The 17,210-nt window shown below is 41.9% G+C and overlaps 3 protein-coding genes across 3 annotated transcripts in view; 1 reads left to right on the top strand and 2 right to left on the bottom strand.

The window, feature by feature from the left end:
* The window catches only part of dcdc2b (doublecortin domain containing 2B), a 13,858-nt gene extending 5,170 nt beyond the window's left edge, over positions 1–8,688 (top strand). The window contains exons 4-12 of the mRNA XM_037695324.1: positions 3,387–3,460; positions 3,859–3,990; positions 4,071–4,205; positions 4,318–4,357; positions 4,474–4,539; positions 4,655–4,805; positions 4,886–4,995; positions 5,106–5,171; positions 8,581–8,688. Coding sequence (XP_037551252.1) covers positions 3,387–3,460; positions 3,859–3,990; positions 4,071–4,205; positions 4,318–4,357; positions 4,474–4,539; positions 4,655–4,805; positions 4,886–4,995; positions 5,106–5,171; positions 8,581–8,688 — 882 coding nt within the window. The remainder of the gene's footprint in view (positions 1–3,386; positions 3,461–3,858; positions 3,991–4,070; positions 4,206–4,317; positions 4,358–4,473; positions 4,540–4,654; positions 4,806–4,885; positions 4,996–5,105; positions 5,172–8,580) is intronic.
* A 322-nt stretch (positions 8,689–9,010) lies between these two features.
* On the bottom strand, positions 9,011–12,094 carry tmem234 (transmembrane protein 234). Its single transcript, XM_037694560.1, has 5 exons — positions 12,064–12,094; positions 11,649–11,800; positions 11,505–11,571; positions 10,165–10,257; positions 9,011–10,056 (listed from the first exon to the last, which is right to left on the bottom strand). The coding sequence occupies exons 1-5, from the start codon at positions 12,074–12,076 to the stop codon at positions 9,962–9,964; spliced, it is 420 nt and encodes a 139-aa protein (XP_037550488.1). The 5' UTR covers positions 12,077–12,094; the 3' UTR covers positions 9,011–9,961.
* Positions 12,095–13,573: 1,479 nt separating this feature from the next.
* On the bottom strand, positions 13,574–15,779 carry LOC119427688 (non-compact myelin associated protein). Its single transcript, XM_037695323.1, has 3 exons — positions 15,689–15,779; positions 15,270–15,354; positions 13,574–13,838 (listed from the first exon to the last, which is right to left on the bottom strand). Exons 1-3 carry the CDS (start codon positions 15,777–15,779, stop codon positions 13,577–13,579), a joined length of 438 nt encoding a protein of 145 aa, XP_037551251.1. The 3' UTR covers positions 13,574–13,576.
* Between the last annotated feature and the right edge of the window lie 1,431 nt (positions 15,780–17,210).

Below are 17,210 nucleotides of genomic sequence, written 5' to 3'. Positions count from 1 at the left end.
TTTTTGTTCCTTCTGAAGTCCACAATCATCTCCTTTGTCTTCTTCACATTGATGTGAAGGTTATTCTCTTTGCACCAGCTCTCCAGGTGTTCCACCTCTTGCCTGTAGCTAGACTCATCATTGTTTGTGATGCATCCCACCACCGCTGTATCATCTGCAAACTTTACAATGCGACAGCCTGCCTGGGTAGCTGCACAATCATACGTGAGCAGAGTGAACAGGAGAGGGCTCAGTACACAGCCCTGAGGAGAGCCAGTGCTGAGGGTTATGGTGGAGGAGGAGAGGTTGTGGATCCTCACTAACTGTGGTCTGTTTGTTAGGAAGTCTAGTACCAAGTTGCAAATGGAGGGGCTTAGTCCTAGTGTGAATAGTTTGTCCATCAGGGTTTGAGGGATCATGGTGTTGAAGGCGGATGTGAAGTCCACAAAGAGCATACGGACGTAAGAGTTTTTCTGCTCCAGGTGGTTGAGCGCAGTGTGGACCACAGAGGAGATGGCATCCTCTGTTGGTCGGTTCTCACGGTATGCATACTGATGAGGGTCCTCGTTGATGTTGATGGTTGTTTTGATGTGGGTCATGACCAGTCTTTCGAAACATTTAGCGACTATCGGGGTGAGGGCTACTGGCCAATAGTTATTCAGACCAGTCACTGTAGAGCTTTTTGGGACTGGGATGATGGTGGCAGTCTTCAGCAGGTGGGAACTGTCTCCAGGGTAAGTGAAGTGTTAAAGATGTCTGCCAGCACCTCGCAGAGCTGATCAGGACATTCTTTCAACACTTTCCCAGGGATGTTGTCTGGGCCGGTTGCTTTGTGCGGATTAATCCTCCTGAAGGTACTCCTTACTTCGGCTGAGGTCACGCTGAGATGTTCTTCATCCGGTGGTGAGGTGAGTCTGGTGCTGGGTGGTCTGTTCGGGTCTTCAGAGCGTGCATAGAACTTGTTTAGGGCATCAGGCATAGATGGGTCTTTGGGACATTGTTCATTCCTTCCTTTATAATCTGTTATGCACTTAATGCCCCTCCACATGCTCCGAGGGTCTTGTGAGATGAATTGACCCTCGATCCACTGTGCATATATGGCCTTGGCCTTCTTAATACCAGCAACCAGCTCTTTCCTTGTCCTACTCAGCTCTTCTGAGTTTCCAGACCTGAAGGCAGTGTTCCTGGCTTCCAGCAGGGTGCACACCTCTGCATTTAGCCAAGGTTTTCTGTTTGGGTAGCTTTTAACATTTCTGATGGTGGAGATGGTGTCAGTACATGTACTAATGTAACTCTGAAAACCTGCCAGTCTGTTCGATCAAAACAATCTCTCAGTATGGGGCCACTGTCCTGGATCCAACATTTAACTTTCTTTTGTACCGGTCTGGAGCGTCTCAGTGGGGGCATGTAAGCAGGAGCCATGAAGATTGAGATGTGGTCTGACAGTCCTAGGTAGGGGCGGGGTTCGGCTTTGTATGCATCTTTTACGTTTGTGTAAACACGGTCCAGCGTGTTGTTCCCACGTGTTGGAATTGCCACGTTGATAAAAGCTTGGGAGACAGTCCTTTATATTCACGTGATTAAAGTCTTCGGCTACCACGTAAAGAGCCTCGGGGTGTTTGCTCTGCAGCAAGCCGATGATATCATGAAGCTCCTGTAGTGATTCATTAGCATTAGCGTCCGGAGGAATGTAAACAACCGTGATGAAAGTCACTGTGAACTCGCGGGGTAGATAATGTGGTCGACATTTCAGTTATTTGCTCCAAAGCTTTCGAGCATGAGCTATTTACAACAGTACAGTTCGTGCACCAACTTCTACTCACGTAAATGCATACTCTGCCTCCCCGTGATTTCCCTGTTAGCTTGCTGCAGCGGGCCGCTCGGAAAAAAAGTCTGTCATCCAGCTGGAAGACTGTATCCAGCGTTTCACTTGTAATCCACGTTTCTGTGAGGCAAAGCACCACACACTTCTTCATCTCTTCTGAGGCGCCCGCTCTCAGACAAAGTAAATCCATCTTGTTGTCCAACGAGCGGACATTCGACAGAAAGAGAGACGGCATGGGGAGTTTACAGGCTTTAGCGTTAGCTAAAAACTACCGAAACTACATAATTTTTCTCTGCTATGGAATTAAAACACTACATTATTCTGCATGGTCTTTGTCAGTTTGGCCTGTTACCAAATACAAATGCCAAAAAGAGGCTGAAAATGATGTAACACTTCAACTGGGATTATGTTTCATGTCAAATTTATTCATGACATTTACTCCAAACAGGGCAAATTTATAAATTTTCACAAATCTAAACTCAACAGTGCACGTGACGTCATAACGTGCTGGTGCTGCAGGCATCGTCCCTGGGTTGTCATATAAAAGCAAAGTCTTTATATATATGTATATATGAGTCTATATGTATATATATATGTGTATATATATATATATGTGTGTATATCTATATTGATATGTGTGTGTATATATAAATACATTGCCTTGCGAAAGTATTCGGCCCCCTTGAACTTTTCAACCTTTTGCCACATTTCAGGCTTCAAACATAAAGATATAAAATTTAAATTTTTTGTGAAGAATCAACAACAAGTGGGACACAATCGTGAAGTGGAATGAAATTTATTGGATGTGTCAAACTTTTTTAACAAATAAAAAACTGAAAAGTGGGGCGTGCAATATTATTGGGCCCCCTTGCGTTAATACTTTGTAGCGCCGCCTTTTGCTGCTGTTCCAGCTGCAAGTCTCTTGGGGTTTGTCTCTATCAGTTTTGCACATGGAGAGAATGAAATTCTTGCCCATTCTTTCTTGTAAAACAGCTCGAGCTCAGTGAGGTTGGATGGAGAGCGTGTGGCTCCGGACACATTTTAGTGAACGAATGGGGCAGATATGGCTCCTTTCACTGTAAACGTCGCAGACCATTATGCTAAAGGTTTCTTCCTCATGAGGGAGTTTTTCCTTTCCACTGTCTCCTTCATGTTTGCTCAAGATGAGAGTTCTGTGATGAATTTAAACTCAAAGCAGTCTGCTCCTCAGATAAATAATGTTAAATTATTATTTTTATATATGAATGTTTCTGTTCAGTGCCCTGAGACGACTTCTTTTGTGACTTGGTGCTTTATAAATAAACTGAACTAAATTGAATTGTGTGTGTGTCCCAACAAGCTTTAAATCACAGCTTCTGCTGTAAATGAATCAACTGTGTGACTCAGTTCTGACGTGGCAGAACGTGCCCAGTTGCTGACTGACCCATATGGAACGATACGTAGAGTTTTAATGTGATGCCTCACATCAAACAAGGGGACGTGCGCCACGAGGGCACAGTCTGGATAAATGAGTCTGCTCATGGATGTGTGTGTAACTGATGAGCTGAGAGGACACTGATTTTGATTTTCTAAATGTTCCCAGCAAGCAAAAGTCCTTCTGAGGCCAAATGTTTCAGCCAAGTGGAGGAAGTTCATCCCTGTGCCTTGCATTATACAGTGAGTACACACACAGTGTATCGTCATGTTTAAACATTCTAAGCAGCATGACTGAAACATAAGGAATAAAATTAAGAAACTAAAGCATCCAAGTTATCCATCCTGTTTGATTGTTAGCAAAATATCTTACGAGCTACTGGGCATTGGATGTGCTGGTGGAGTCAGCATGATTCAAGCTGGCTGCTACAGCTAACAAGGCCAGCAAACATAGAGTTTGAGCTCCCATTTGATGTGGTAGTAGCTGAGAGTTAATCCCAGCACGTACTCTGAGGGTGACATCATGGTGTAGCATGGCGACACTTATCATTTCTCATCAGAGGATGATACTGGTTTAATGACAAGCTGCAGGTGACATGACGGACTTGTCAGCGAGCTATAACCTCCCCTCAAACGTTCAGTGTTTTTCGTAACGGGGATCTTCTGAGTCCGCCGCTTCGCTTCATCATCCCTCGGAGCATGCAGCAAGACCTGGAGCAGGTTCTGAGTCTGGTCACGGAGAAGGTCAGCTTACGGACCGGAGCCGTGCGCAGGTCAGTCACACCTGCGCGCAGTCTCCTGCAGGACACAAACAAAAATGACGAAAGTGCTGTGACGTTTTTCTTTTTTCCAGACTGTGCTCGTTGGAAGGAGTCGCTGTGTCCTCAGCTGGGGAGCTGGAGACGGGTCGCTGTTACGTTGCCGTGGGAACCGAACGGTTCAAGAAACTTCCATATGTGGAGCTGCTGGTATCAAAAGCTACAGAGAGGTACTGTCCGGCCTTTGTAGGTGTAAAGATGGGGCTGCATTAGGCAAAATAATGTTTTCAGAGAACTTAAAGGATAAAAACTAATAGATTAAATTAGTTTCTTTATTTTCAGACAATATCCTGATAAAAGAAGGCTGCTGAGAAGAGCTGAGGTAAACATCCTTCTAATTGTTTGTCCCATTTTCAGGCCTGTGTGCCAGATCTGACTGACAACTTTTAGAAATTAACAAGAGAAAAACAAAATCAGGTCTATTTGTTTTTGTTTTAGAACAGGAAAGAAGGAAGTGGCCCAGAAGACCAGTACAGTGACTCGGCTCTTCTCAATTCCCCAGAGGTAACAGGAAAAACTGTCCATCCATCCAGACATGATGCTGAGGACACGTTTGAAATGTTTCATACAGCCGAGCTGCAGTTAAAACCTGTATTCAGTTGTGAGCCGTGAATTTCAGTCAGACGGTCGCAGGGTGAAGTCGACGGGGGATGAAGCTGCAGCTCTGCAGACGAGCAGGAGAGACGGAGCAGACGAGGCGTCGGCCTTCTTCTCCAGGCCCGTGAAGGTTCGCTCCAACGGAACGAGGCCGCTGCTCTCTGACAGATCTGGTTAGGACTCCAAACAAATCGAACATCACAAACTTCTTTAAGTAAGCTGTCATTGAGCATCTCCACGTTTATCGTGACAGTAAAGCAGAGTAAGATCAGAAGGGCAGCGAAAGCAGGGAGAGAGGAGGTGCAAGGTGCTGAGGAGGTGCAGGAGGATGAAAACACAGCTACAGAGCTTCCTGTTGACCAGGTTAGCAACTTGTTTTTGTTTTTTAACGACTCTGCACAAAGAACATGAAATATCCCTCTGTAAGAGCTCCTACAGTTTTGTCTCCATGTAAGCTGAACTCTGCTCTGCAGAGAGCTGCAGAGATAGTGGAGGAAGAGCTGAACGACACAGAGGACGCTCCGCTCAGCAGTCTGCAGGCACGTACCGCCACATGGAGTCAAAGCTCTGTTACAAAAGATATCCTTGTCAGTTGCTGATCCTTTCATATAACCATTAGTTTTAAATGTGATACATAATGCTTTGATAAATGGAACAGCAGACAAAGAACAACAAAAACTACTTATTGTGTATTATTTGAAGTTTCATGACATCCGTTTATGGCCCAACTGTTTACATCCATGTGAACTAGCAACGAACCCACGGGTGTGTACCGCCACACGTCATGGGGGCAGAGAAACCCAGCGGCTCAAACAGCAGGTGCCCCATCGCTTCTCCAGCAAATTGTTGGAGTCAGCCTCCCCACCATCACAGACATCTACACCTCCAGATGCAGGAAGAGGGCCACCTGCATCATGAAGGACCCCACTCACCCAGCACACACACTTTTTTCTCCGCTCCCCTCAGGAAGGAGGTTAAGGAGCATTAAGTGTAGAACCACTAGACGGAGGAACAGCTTCTACCCTGAAGCTGTTAGACTCATGAATCTCTAACTAGAATAATCACTGTGAAAAATCACATCATGCTGCTGCTGATCTGTTTCATGTTGCTGCTGATCTGTTTCATGTTGCTGTGTTCCTGCGTGCTCATCTGCTCACACAGACTCATGTCCGTGCTGCTGCTCAGCGTGTTGTTTGTTGTTTTTATGCTGCTGGTGCTTATTGTATATTTAGCTGATGTTTTTCTTAGTTCATATCTTAGATCTTATTACTGTTTTACTTTTACATTTTATTGTTGGAGTAACTGGGACCTTGCGTACATAATTTTGTTCCACCACATGTACCACATGTGGTGCGAATGACCATAAAGAAACTCTGAATCTCTCTGAAATGTCTCGTTAGGGAGGTTTCAACACCTTTTTTTTTTTTTTTTTAATCTGTCTTTTTATTGAAATTTTTTTTTCAAAGTACACCCATAAGAAAAGAAAACATACAACAAAATAACAAAATCCCCTCCCACACTGGATCAGTCACACAGACATAAACATGTTAAACAGGCATTGACATGTTTTGAATTCTAATGGCTGTCAGGTGTCTCAAAACCTCTTAGCAGAACCTTAAAGTATATCTGATCTTTTCCAGATGAACATGATACATGACATCTCTGGTCCAGTGTTCAGGATGTGGATCTTTCCATCTGCATAAAATGAGTCTCCTGCTAGAAACTGATTCATATTCCTCTCATACTTGCTGAAGTATCCACCCCAAACAATGACCTGAATGGTGATGGGTGCAGTTTTTACAGTCGCTGATTTTGAGATAAAGATTAATTTGGTCGTACAGCAGTCCCTTACTTGGCGATTCGTTTATCGCAGGTTTGCTATGTCGCAGTTTTTCAAAATAAGATTGGACATGACACAATTGGGGAACCTTTCTGGGTGGAGTTTGCATGTTCTTTCCGTGCATGCGTGGGTTTTCACCAGGTACTCCGGTTTCCTCCCACCGACCAAAAACATGCATGTTAGACTGATTGGTAACTCTAAATTGTCTCGTTTGTCTCTATGTGTCCCTGTGATGGACTTGTGACCCGTCCAGGGTGTACCCCGCCCCTCACACAGTGATGGCTGGACTTGGGCACCAGCGACCCCCGTGACCCAAAATGGAAGAAGCGGGTAAAGATAATGGATGGATGAGCCACGGATTGCTTATTTAAAATAAATTATTTAAAATTATTGTGCACCATGTGTGCAACCCTCAAGTGCAGGGGAAAGCTCCCTCTTGCAGCTGATCAGCTGATCTCCTTCTCTGCCACTCACACACATTTCTCCTGCTGCAGCTTTGTGAACCCTTTGCTGTCCAGATGCACCGATCGACTTTTGTCTTCCAACTTAAAATTCAAAGTAGGTCACATCGCAAAATTGTCATAATCATCCATCCATTATCTTTACCCACTTATTTGGGTCACGGGGGTCGCTGGTGCCCATGTCCAGCAATCACTGTGCGAGGGGCGGGGTACACCCTGGATGGGTCGCAAGTCCATCACAGGGACACATAGAGACAAACGAGACAAACAACCATTCACTCTCTCACTCACCTAGGGACAATTTAGAGTTACCAATCAGCCTAACATGCATGTTTTTGGTCTGTGAGAGGAAACTGGAGTTACTGGAGAAAACCCACGCATGCACGGAGAGAACATGCAAACTCCACCCAGAAAGGCCCCTGGACCGGGGTTTGAACCAAGGACCTGCTCGCTGAGAGGCAGCAGCTCTACCAACTGTGCCACCGTGCTGCCCTTGTCATAATCACAAAATATAAAAGTGTTAAAAGTTATTTATTATTATTTTAGAACTTCCATGTTCAGTTGTTGAAGTGTAATTGATCAAGAAGTACATTTGTGCTCCGTGCTGCAGAGCTGAAGCTGTGTGACATCACTTTGATGTCCTGCTGCACTTCTCTTCTCTACAATTTAAATACTGTAACATTTTATTATTTAAATTGTTTATTTAAGATTAGGAGTAACAGGTGACGAGTGTGATTGCAGTCTGGCATGTCATGACAAAGTTTACTGAACTTGGACTACTGTATACCTACTTAACTGTTTTCACTTATCGTGGGTGGGCGTGGCCTTTGACAACCGCGATAAACGAGGGACTACTGCAGCTGAGTCTTCCTGAGTGTTCAGCAACAAATCCAACATGAAATCACACAAAAAGTCATGTAGAAGGTTTGACCTAAATGGCTACAACTCATAAAACTATTTTTTGTTTTTAGCACAAAAGGCAGATGATGTGCATTTCTTCAAAGAATCCGTACGAGATCTTCAGTATTGGATCGTTTTTCTTGTTATATAGTTGTCAACTATGTTCGTGTAAAAAAAAAAAAAAAGGGGGGGGGGGGGGGGTTAAATTATTTTCGTAGCTATTGTATGTTTAACCTGCATCGGTGTGGTGAGTATTTATCGGCTTAACGCCACAAACACGATGCATCCGTTTACAACAAGATGATTTGCTTTCATCTAGAACGCTGCAGAAATGATCAAAAGTGAGTCCAACGACAAAGAAAGTTCTCAGAAGCTCGATGCAGAGAAGGGAACAGAAGTGGTAACAATAGTTAGTTCCTAACATATTCATTTTTGACAAGTGATTTATGTGATTATTATTATTATGTGATTTTTGAAAGGAACCAGCGTTGAAACAGGAGCCCACCACTGAAATACTGGTACACACACACACACACACACACAATAACCCATTTATAATGAGTTCATAGGCAGAACATCAGCTTTATTTATTTTTTTAAAGGTGTCTCCAAAGTTGCGGTCTTCATCATCGCTCATAGATAAGACGGTCGGGGAACAACAGGCAAGTTTACAAACAAAATGTTTTTATTGGCATCATCCTGAGATTATCTTTCTGTTTGGTCTGAACGTAATAATTTGCTGCGACAGGAGAGCCTGCAGGACGCCTCGTCTGTCCCAGCAGGACAGAACCATCATCAGGAGGGCGTCACTGCTAATAACAGACTGTGCACTGCCCCCACAATGCAGCTGGAATAGCATCTGGCTGAAATAAGCAATAATTTGTGTGGTTTTTTTTTAAATAGAAAACTGTAAGCTGAGAATGTGACAGTATATAATACGTGATGTTTAATAGAAGCAATGGCCGGTTATATTGTGTTAATCCTGTTTGGATGCTGACGTTAAATGTTCCATTCATGTAAATAAAAAAAATAAAAAAACATTTTAAGAACATGTTAGTTCTGAGCAGTTTGAATAAATGTATAATAGATAGATCTATAGAAAATAACAGATGAAAAGTTGTGCCAATAGTTTATTACTAAAATATAAACAAAAACAACCAGTCCTCTGTATAGCGTCCTGAATCAAAATACTGTGACAATAAATATATATATATATATATATATATATATTACTATGCACGTGTCCTGTCTTAATCTTTTACTTCCTAGATATTTTAGCAGCATCAAGCGGCTTGTTAAGAGTTTTTCCCAGTGAAATATCTACCGGTACTTCAGTAGAACGGCTGAGACGCAAGGCAACCAAGAAGAAAAGGAGACGAATGGGAAACTTTCAACTGGCCTAATGTGATGTTTTTAATTTACCAACCAGTACACCAGTGTCCCCCGTCACTAGGATTTGAAGAGTAAATGTTTGTAATTTTTGAGATGAGTGTTTTTCTAGACTGGAATTCAACAGAGAATCCAAGTAAACCTTAATGTTTTGTTTTTTTTGCGCAAGATCTTCCAGTGGGTAGAAGTTACACTGAGGAACGGAGTTTTTATTTTATTTTCCAAGGTGCTGCAGAGTGACGGATACTGGCGAGCGGAGGGAGCAATTTTTTTCCACCACCTGGTACAATGACGGAGCCAGGGGGTGGCCAATGGTGGCCTTGACCTTCACTGAATAAGCTTCCCCTTTTTGCTTTGCAATGGGGGACAAAATTATATATATATATACACACACATAATATAAAGGATACAGCTGTTATACAAACTGAGGAGGTGGCATGTGATTGGTCCATCTTTACCCCATGCCTTATGTCGTCTCTAACATCTTCACCCACAGAGCAACAGAGCGCTTACGAGCAAAAGCAAACAAGCTCTGATTTCCTTTGTGAGGGCCATAAATCCACCCTAGCTTTGGACTGACCTCTAGATGAACTCACTTTAACTACTTGTTTCCACACCGGCCTTTAGATGCTCACGTTAAGCGCATTCTCCCTCCAGAGACGTCGCTCTGCCTAAATCTAAGCGGTCCCCTTCACCAGCTTTGGTGTTATTTAACGCCCTGCTGACAGAACAGTTCTCTGTTAGAGCTCGGGGGGGCTCGTGTTCTGTTCGCTCATGGAGCTAATAATGCACAGAGTGATGCCAGCCGTGGTGAGGAGCATCCCGGCTACAGCTTCTGTAGAGTGAAGGGGAGAACGAGATTACTTTTAGGCACATTTGAAGAGATTTCATTCTTATTCAAAGGAAGGAGGGAAATAAACGACTTGATGCATTAGTGACTCACGTTTGCCTCCAAATTCTTCTCCCAGTAGCTTCCCAGTCAGCAGAGTGAAAAGGAAGGTGAGCGAGTTAGCTACAGGAACAGCGAGGGATAACTCTGAACGAGAAGTTAATGTTAGATCTTTACACACAGAATACAAAAACAGATACTTTCACTTGTTTACATGTAGTCCAGCAAGCGCCAGAACAGCTGGGTTTTTTTTTTTTTGATTAAGTGAAATTTGTTAAAAATAATTGGGATTATTTCAGCTTCTTTGTAGATATTTTTCTCATGGTTGTTTTTGTGCTCGTCCTAACTGCCTCCATGGATTTTCTCTTGCACTACGACTTCCTCCCACTGACTGAAAGCGTGCAGGGTTTTAATGAGTAATTGTGAACGGGTGATGAGCTGGTGACTTGTAATTTGGGGTTGGCTCCAGGTTTGCATGACCCTGAACAGGAAGACGCAGGTACAGAAAGAGGCTCCGTGACATTTTCACTCAACTTTACTCCAATCAGCTTTCAGCCAACAGCACCGAGTATTTGTCTCGGCTCTGCTTTTCAATTCTTATAAATCTTTCTATGTGTCAGGTGAGAGCTATTCTAACAGGAATAATGATGGTACAAACAAAGAAAAGAAAATCACAGTAATCTGAGTTCAGAGTTGATCCTGATCAATTAACTAATTTCATAAATTCCTCCAGGATTTGGCATGGAGTTGATGGGGGAGAGGGCAGGCCCCAGAGGTGATCTTATCACCAGCTGTTTGTTTTTTTCCACTATGGGAGTGTGCTGTTTGGTGGCTCCTCAGATTGAAGAAGTCCTATGGATGAAGGACGAAATGTCTCAGAAAAAAAAAAAACGTCCAGAAGACCTGACTGAACATTGTTGGATTTTTATCTGGATTCTTGAACTTTGGTCCTCCTGGGTTTCTTTTCCTTATTTTCTAGTTTTTTATATATCTAAATATTAGTAATCTGGAGATTGAGCCATGATAAAAAAAATAAAAACAGCAGATGCTGTAATGGGTCCATCAAACAGAACTGGTAAACATTACACATCATCCAGACCCTTTAAATCATTTGTTTTACATTTCATCTGGTCACTTAGTGGTTTGCAAACTTTTAAAGACTTTGACCCACAAAATTTAAAAAAAGGGCAGAAACTCATGACCCACACTTTCAGGCATCGATAGCAAGACACTGAACGGGTTTAGTCAAATATTGAAGTATTCATTCGTGACGACTGCTGTGACACTTTGGGTTTTAAAGTCCCAAACCGCTGCACCAATATTAGGCGTTTGTCAAATACATTTTCAAGTGAAACATGCTCCCATGAGGCAGTGATGAGCTTCAAGTGTCTCACCTGTGGTTGACAATGTGTAGTAGTAAACCAGAGAGCCACTCTGGTTTAGCAGAAATGGGACCAAGTACTAGAAGAAAAGACACAATTTAACCAAATAGAGAACTAAAAGTCGACTTATTACATAATAATATTATAAAAGCATGCCTTGAGGTTTAGGAAAAGGAACTTGATTTCAGCCAGAAGCTGTGAGACGTTGCTGGTTGTTGTCACGTGTTCTATCCCTTCTGAGCCTTTCTTCAGGAAAGGGTTGGTGCAGCCCCACAGCACCGACACCAGCAGCAGACTGGCGAGCTCCGCTGAAAACACGTGTCACACTCATCATTATATTTACGTTTTGTTTTCTACAACGTAACGACGTAAACAACCGGTTATAAAGGTTGACTGGTTAGCGCCCGCTAAGTTTGCTACTTCCTTAGCATAAGCTAAACGTTAGCTATGTGTAATTCACGCTAAAAGGAAAAGAACAACATGTATTTGAGCTCGAATACAAAACGACTGTGCCGCTTCCAGCAAATATGATTACTGTACATGTCAATATTAATCAGATGATATCACTCACCTACAGTTACCATTTTCACGTTAGCAGCATCCCGGTTAAGTTGCATTCAAGACTCCGTTGTTAATAAACATTTTTAAATGACCACGTTTACTTAGAATTTCAACTATATGTATAATAGCATGAGCATGCATCAGGATATATGTATAATAGTTAAATAGCGGAGTTAAATTGCAGAAAAGTAACATAAAATAATAATTTTCTTTTTACTAAGCTACGCTGATTTTTAGCGAGAACGCTGTTGATTTCTTGAATGCACCTTTAATGCGTTACGTCGCTATATGAAGTTGCCAATTAAGAAATAACGAAATATCGTACCGCTGTTTCAACCTAACGCGTGTGCGAAGAGGGATGCTATTTCTCATTTACGCCTGGAAAGAGTTAAAAAAATTCGTCCAGTTTTTTATCAGTGCTGAGGAATTTTAAAACTTTATTATCGTATCGAGCCTTAAAATAAAATTGTTTATTTTATATAGACCCTGTTTTAAACTATATTATATGCACGATAATGATTGTATATCTGGCAACAAAGCGACTGGTGTTCATTCATACCAGCAGAGAGCGCAGTAAGTCTCATCTATACAGTATTTTTGTTTTTTCAAAATATCCTTTACAAACAGAACCTTATATTGAGCATGCATCAGGAAACCTTATATTTTATTATACGGAAGAAAACACATGACCAAATTTTAAAAATAAAACATTTTTAATACCATTAATTTAAGAAAAATTACCCCCAAAACATAAAATCACATGGAGCAGTGAAAATAAAGTGCAAAATACTTCCATCAAATTAACAAGGAAACAATGGGTTTTGCTGACAGAAACTAACCAGCATGCCCTCATAGTTTCTTCACTTCTTGTAGTTATAAAAAAAAAAAAAAAATGCATTGAAAATTAATATATATATTTAATATTCTGTATGGAGAAGGCAAGGACAGAATTATGCAAAGTATACCACATCAAAATAAACTTATAAAGTTACCATACTCAGTCATACTTGTATGTAGTACACAGTAATCTGTCCTCTGTCATGAGTTCCTTCATCTATAACTTTTTATACTAATTCCCTAATAACTTGTAAACCTTTTGTAAATAAATGATCCTTTTCTGTTTTCAGAAATAATCACAGAAATGGTCTAGTTTTCTCCAAACAAGGCAGCGGGCCTGTTGACACTGCAGGGGGGGACCGGGGTGAAGCCAAAACATCGTTTGAGAACAATTCCTTTAGACCAAGCGATTTGAAGCTTCTATGAATTACTTCGTTTTATACAAGGAGCTTGAACACTGACATGAGCCATTAAAAAGACAGTTACTGAAAAAGATGGTTTCACCTTTGCCGCCATGCATATTCTTCACATTATACCATTTTGTTCATGATGCATATTTTTGTAATCCAACCAGAGACTGACAGCATCAGACTTCCACAAGATTCAGTCAGCACAGTTTGTGGTCAGGGATGAAAATAACATCAGTCAACGCCTGTTTAAAGCCCAACCTGCAGTCCGTGTGTGTGTTATGTGTTTCCATATGAGGGTGTGTCGTGGATGGTGACCAGGGTGGACCCGCTGTAGTCACTGGTGGTGCTGAACTGCTCTATGTGATTCCCCTCGACGCTGCTGAGCTCCACCCGGGGCTCTGGGGTTGGGGTGGAGTGGGTGATGCTGCCCGACACGGAGCTGACCGGGTTCAGAGGCAGGCTGCCCTGACCTGTGGTCTGGGACAGTTTGGCTCGAGGTTTGGAACTCCCTCCTAGGAGTCGAGACGCGTGCGTCCGCCTGGCCAAGAAGATAAAATGATAAATAAATTACACAATTCTGTAAAAAAAAAAAGTTAATTTGTTGCTATTTGATGAGTGTTCATTGCAAACTGCATTTTCTTACATCAAGTCCATGTTAATAAAGCAAATTGTTTTTATTTTGTAATCCTTAAGTGATCAAAGTCATATTACGTCTGGTTTTTGCATATAAATCTGTGTGTTAGCAAAATATTTCATGCACCACCAGATGGATTTTATTGAATCTTCGAAAATAAAACAATTTGATTAACATCTACAAATGATTAAGGTTAGGAGTCAGCATGATTCAAGATGGCCGCCACAGCTAAAGAACCTTGATAAATACAAAAACAGCTAAAACGCTGCAGTTTTTTCAGCTGTTATGTTCAAATTTGGTGTGGCAGTAACTGAGAATCTCTCCCAACATGCACTCTGAGCACAATCTATTGCGCAAGGGTTTTGGTCAAAAATTTTGCAATAACTGTAAGTTAGCCCAGCTTGTCTGTTAGCAAAATATCTCATGAACCACCGGGAAGAATTGAATGAAACTTTCAGGAATAAATCATTGAACGTACATCTAGAATGTACATTTGTCCTAAACCTGAATCAAGTTGGCTGCCATAACCCACTGAATTTAGAAAATACAACAATGTCTTATAAATTTACAGATGATGAGCTAAAATTTGGTGTGGTAGTAGCTAAGAGTGATCTACAACGTATAGCTTGAGTGCTGATTGAGCATTTCTAAGAAAAAAAAACCTAGTTTCATTCATAAATATCTTTTTTATTTTATGCTATTTGCATTTCGCAGTCACTTTGAGTCTTTTTGTGGTCTTTTGAGTTCCCGCCATGGTTTCTTAGTGTCCTTTTGTCACATCTGTTCTTGTTTTTGGAGTTTCCTAGAAGTCATTTAATTTACTTTGTATAAAAAAAAACCCATCAAATTAGATCAGACTGGAGCTGCGACATTTCATTGACGATGCTTTGAATTATATATATATTAAAAAAAGCTCAATTCTTTTTTTTAATGTAAATTTTACTTGAACAAGACACGCAACTTCAGAATATAAACTCAAACTGGCATTTAAATTTGCAAGAATAAAAAAAAAAACAAGATGAAAAGGGGAAATAGTGTTCCCATTTTAAACTGGGACCTTTCCACAGGTCCTGGGAAGCTGTAAAACTTAAAACTACATGCTTTACTTATCTATTAATACATCTTAGATTAAAATATTTTTAACTGTAGGCTTAAGTTATATTTACACAAAATGTGGACTAGCTTTGTAACATCTTGGAGGGAAAAAGCTGAGCTCGTAACGAGGATTAAAATATGTTTGGTAAAGCTGCAGCAGACACGCCGTCCTCAGTCCAAGTGGATAAAAATAACCCAGTTGTTGCATGTCACATTTAACATGCAGGAATGTCACCTGACCTGTTGTATGTCTTCAGAACGATGAGCACAACCGTCAGAATGATGATGATGCCGATGACAATGAGAGCGATCATAGCTCCAGAACCTGACGGGAACAAAAGCAAGAGTTTGGTTTTGATGGTTTAAAATCATCATTTTGTTCTCAGCTCCCCTCCTGATTGTGGAGCAACTTTAGTTTTGTGTCTCCTCCGGTGCTGCCGTCTCTTAGCAACAGCATCACTCGCACACAAACAGAACACGGCAAATATTTTCTGCTGCCGCTCCTGCGCAACACCTCGCTCTTTATGAGGCACGGGGTGTTTGCTTTTTTTTTTATTTTACCAGGATCCGATGGTCTCCACAACAAACCGTCAGAACAGTGTGTTTTATTCTATTTGACTAAAGAAGACAAACAAAAAAAAAATCACAGAGGGTCTTACTCTGCAAGAGGATTTGTTCCTGTTCCTTGGTGACAGACGTCGTGTTCGGAGCAGCTGTGGAGTTGGGCACCGTGAGGGCAGATGAAGTCATCTTCAGGAATAACCTGCCGGGATACAACAAGAATTATCACTTGGAGAAATCAAAGTAATACGACATTAAATACTGATAGATACATGAAGAAAAGGAAGCAAAGGGAAGCTGGATGAAACTACAACAGCTGTGAGAAACAAGAGAGATGTGGCGCCACTAAAGGAATGTCTCCAAACATTATCGTTTCCTGCTTCTTCCTTTAGGGTCATGAGGTCACTGGTGCCCATATCCAGCCATCACTGCGTTAGAGGCAGCCTGGACACGTCTCCAGTCCATCACAGAGACACACAGAGACAAACGAGACAAACAGCCATTCACTTTCACTCACACCTAGAGACAATTCAGAGTTACCAATCAGTCTAACATGCATGTTTTTGGTCTGTGGGAGGAAATGGAAAAAACCCACGCATGCACGGAGAGAACATGCAAACTCCACCCAGAATGGGCCCTGTCCGGGATTTGACCCGGTGACCTTCTCGCTGAGAGGCGGCAGCTCTACCAACTGCGCCACCGTGCTGCCCGCCTCCAAACACAGAGATGAAAATGATTTACTGACATCTTTAAGAAAACGTATCGTATATATGCTGCATGTTGAAATGTTTTCTGTCACATGACATCCCTTTATGAAGACTTCATCTCTCCAACGGAGAACAAATAAACAAATGTTCTTGTGCTCATCTAAGTTCATGCTCAGTCATCCAGGTACCAAATCCAATAATGCTCAGTCAGGTCATCTGGACAGTTTCTTCTTTGTAGAGACGTTTCACCCCCTATCCAGAGGGCTTCATCAGTCTGAGGAGTTGCAAGTGAACTGTTTCCCCACCAAGCAGTAAACTTCTTAAGTGGACCAACCAGTTTGCTGTAAATAGTGGTTTCTGGGGGCTGTCCTGTTCCCCATCGACTCCTCCCGGGCAGGCAGCCAAAGTTCTTGTGCTGCTTATCAGCCAAAGATCTACTGATACCTCTCCTGTTTAGTTTCAGATTAGAGAGGTGGATGAATCTGAAAGGTTTTAAATGAATTCTTCACACAGAGGATACTGGCAACCCTTCTGCTTGCTGCAGCCTTCCATCTGATGATCTTCAACCTAAAGGCCCCTTGTTTTGGTCCTCAATGGTTGGTCCCTGACTAAGGCTCAAATTCTGATTATTTTTTTTACAATTAAATGGACTGTACTTATACAGCACCTTTCCATCTTAAGACACTCAAAGCTCTTTACAACACAATCTGTGTCCTCATTAACCCATTCATACAGCACTCTACTAGATCTCTACAAAGAATAATCAGAGCTTTATCACATTCATACACTGACGGGACACATCGGAAGCAATGAGGGGTTCAGTGTCTTGCTCAGGGGCACTGCGGCATGTGACTGCTGGTGAAATCGAACCCCCAACATTTGTATTGGAGGACGACTGCTCTAACCACTCAGC

This window comes from Nematolebias whitei, chromosome 21 (assembly GCF_014905685.2).
Source record: "Nematolebias whitei isolate Nwh7 chromosome 21, NemWhi1, whole genome shotgun sequence".
In the NCBI taxonomy this organism is placed as follows: Eukaryota; Metazoa; Chordata; class Actinopteri; order Cyprinodontiformes; family Rivulidae; genus Nematolebias; species Nematolebias whitei.
This window is presented reverse-complemented; position numbering and strand designations above follow the sequence as displayed.

Excerpts from the sequence above, each read along its gene's own strand:
- tmem234 (XM_037694560.1), bottom strand. Across the intron at positions 11,572-11,648 it reads TCCTTTTCCTAAACCTCAAG|TACTTGGTCCCATTTCTGCT; the intron begins GCATGCTTTTAT and ends CTTTTCTTCTAG. Across the intron at positions 10,258-11,504 it reads CTACACATTGTCAACCACAG|AGTTATCCCTCGCTGTTCCT; the intron begins GTGAGACACTTG and ends CTTCTCGTTCAG.
- LOC119427688 (XM_037695323.1), bottom strand. The coding sequence starts at position 15,779 with ATGACTTCATCTGCCCTCACGGTGCCCAACTCCACAGCTGCTCCGAAC. Across the intron at positions 15,355-15,688 it reads GGAACAAATCCTCTTGCAGA|GTTCTGGAGCTATGATCGCT; the intron begins GTAAGACCCTCT and ends TGTTCCCGTCAG. Across the intron at positions 13,839-15,269 it reads GTTCTGAAGACATACAACAG|GCGGACGCACGCGTCTCGAC; the intron begins GTCAGGTGACAT and ends CTTCTTGGCCAG.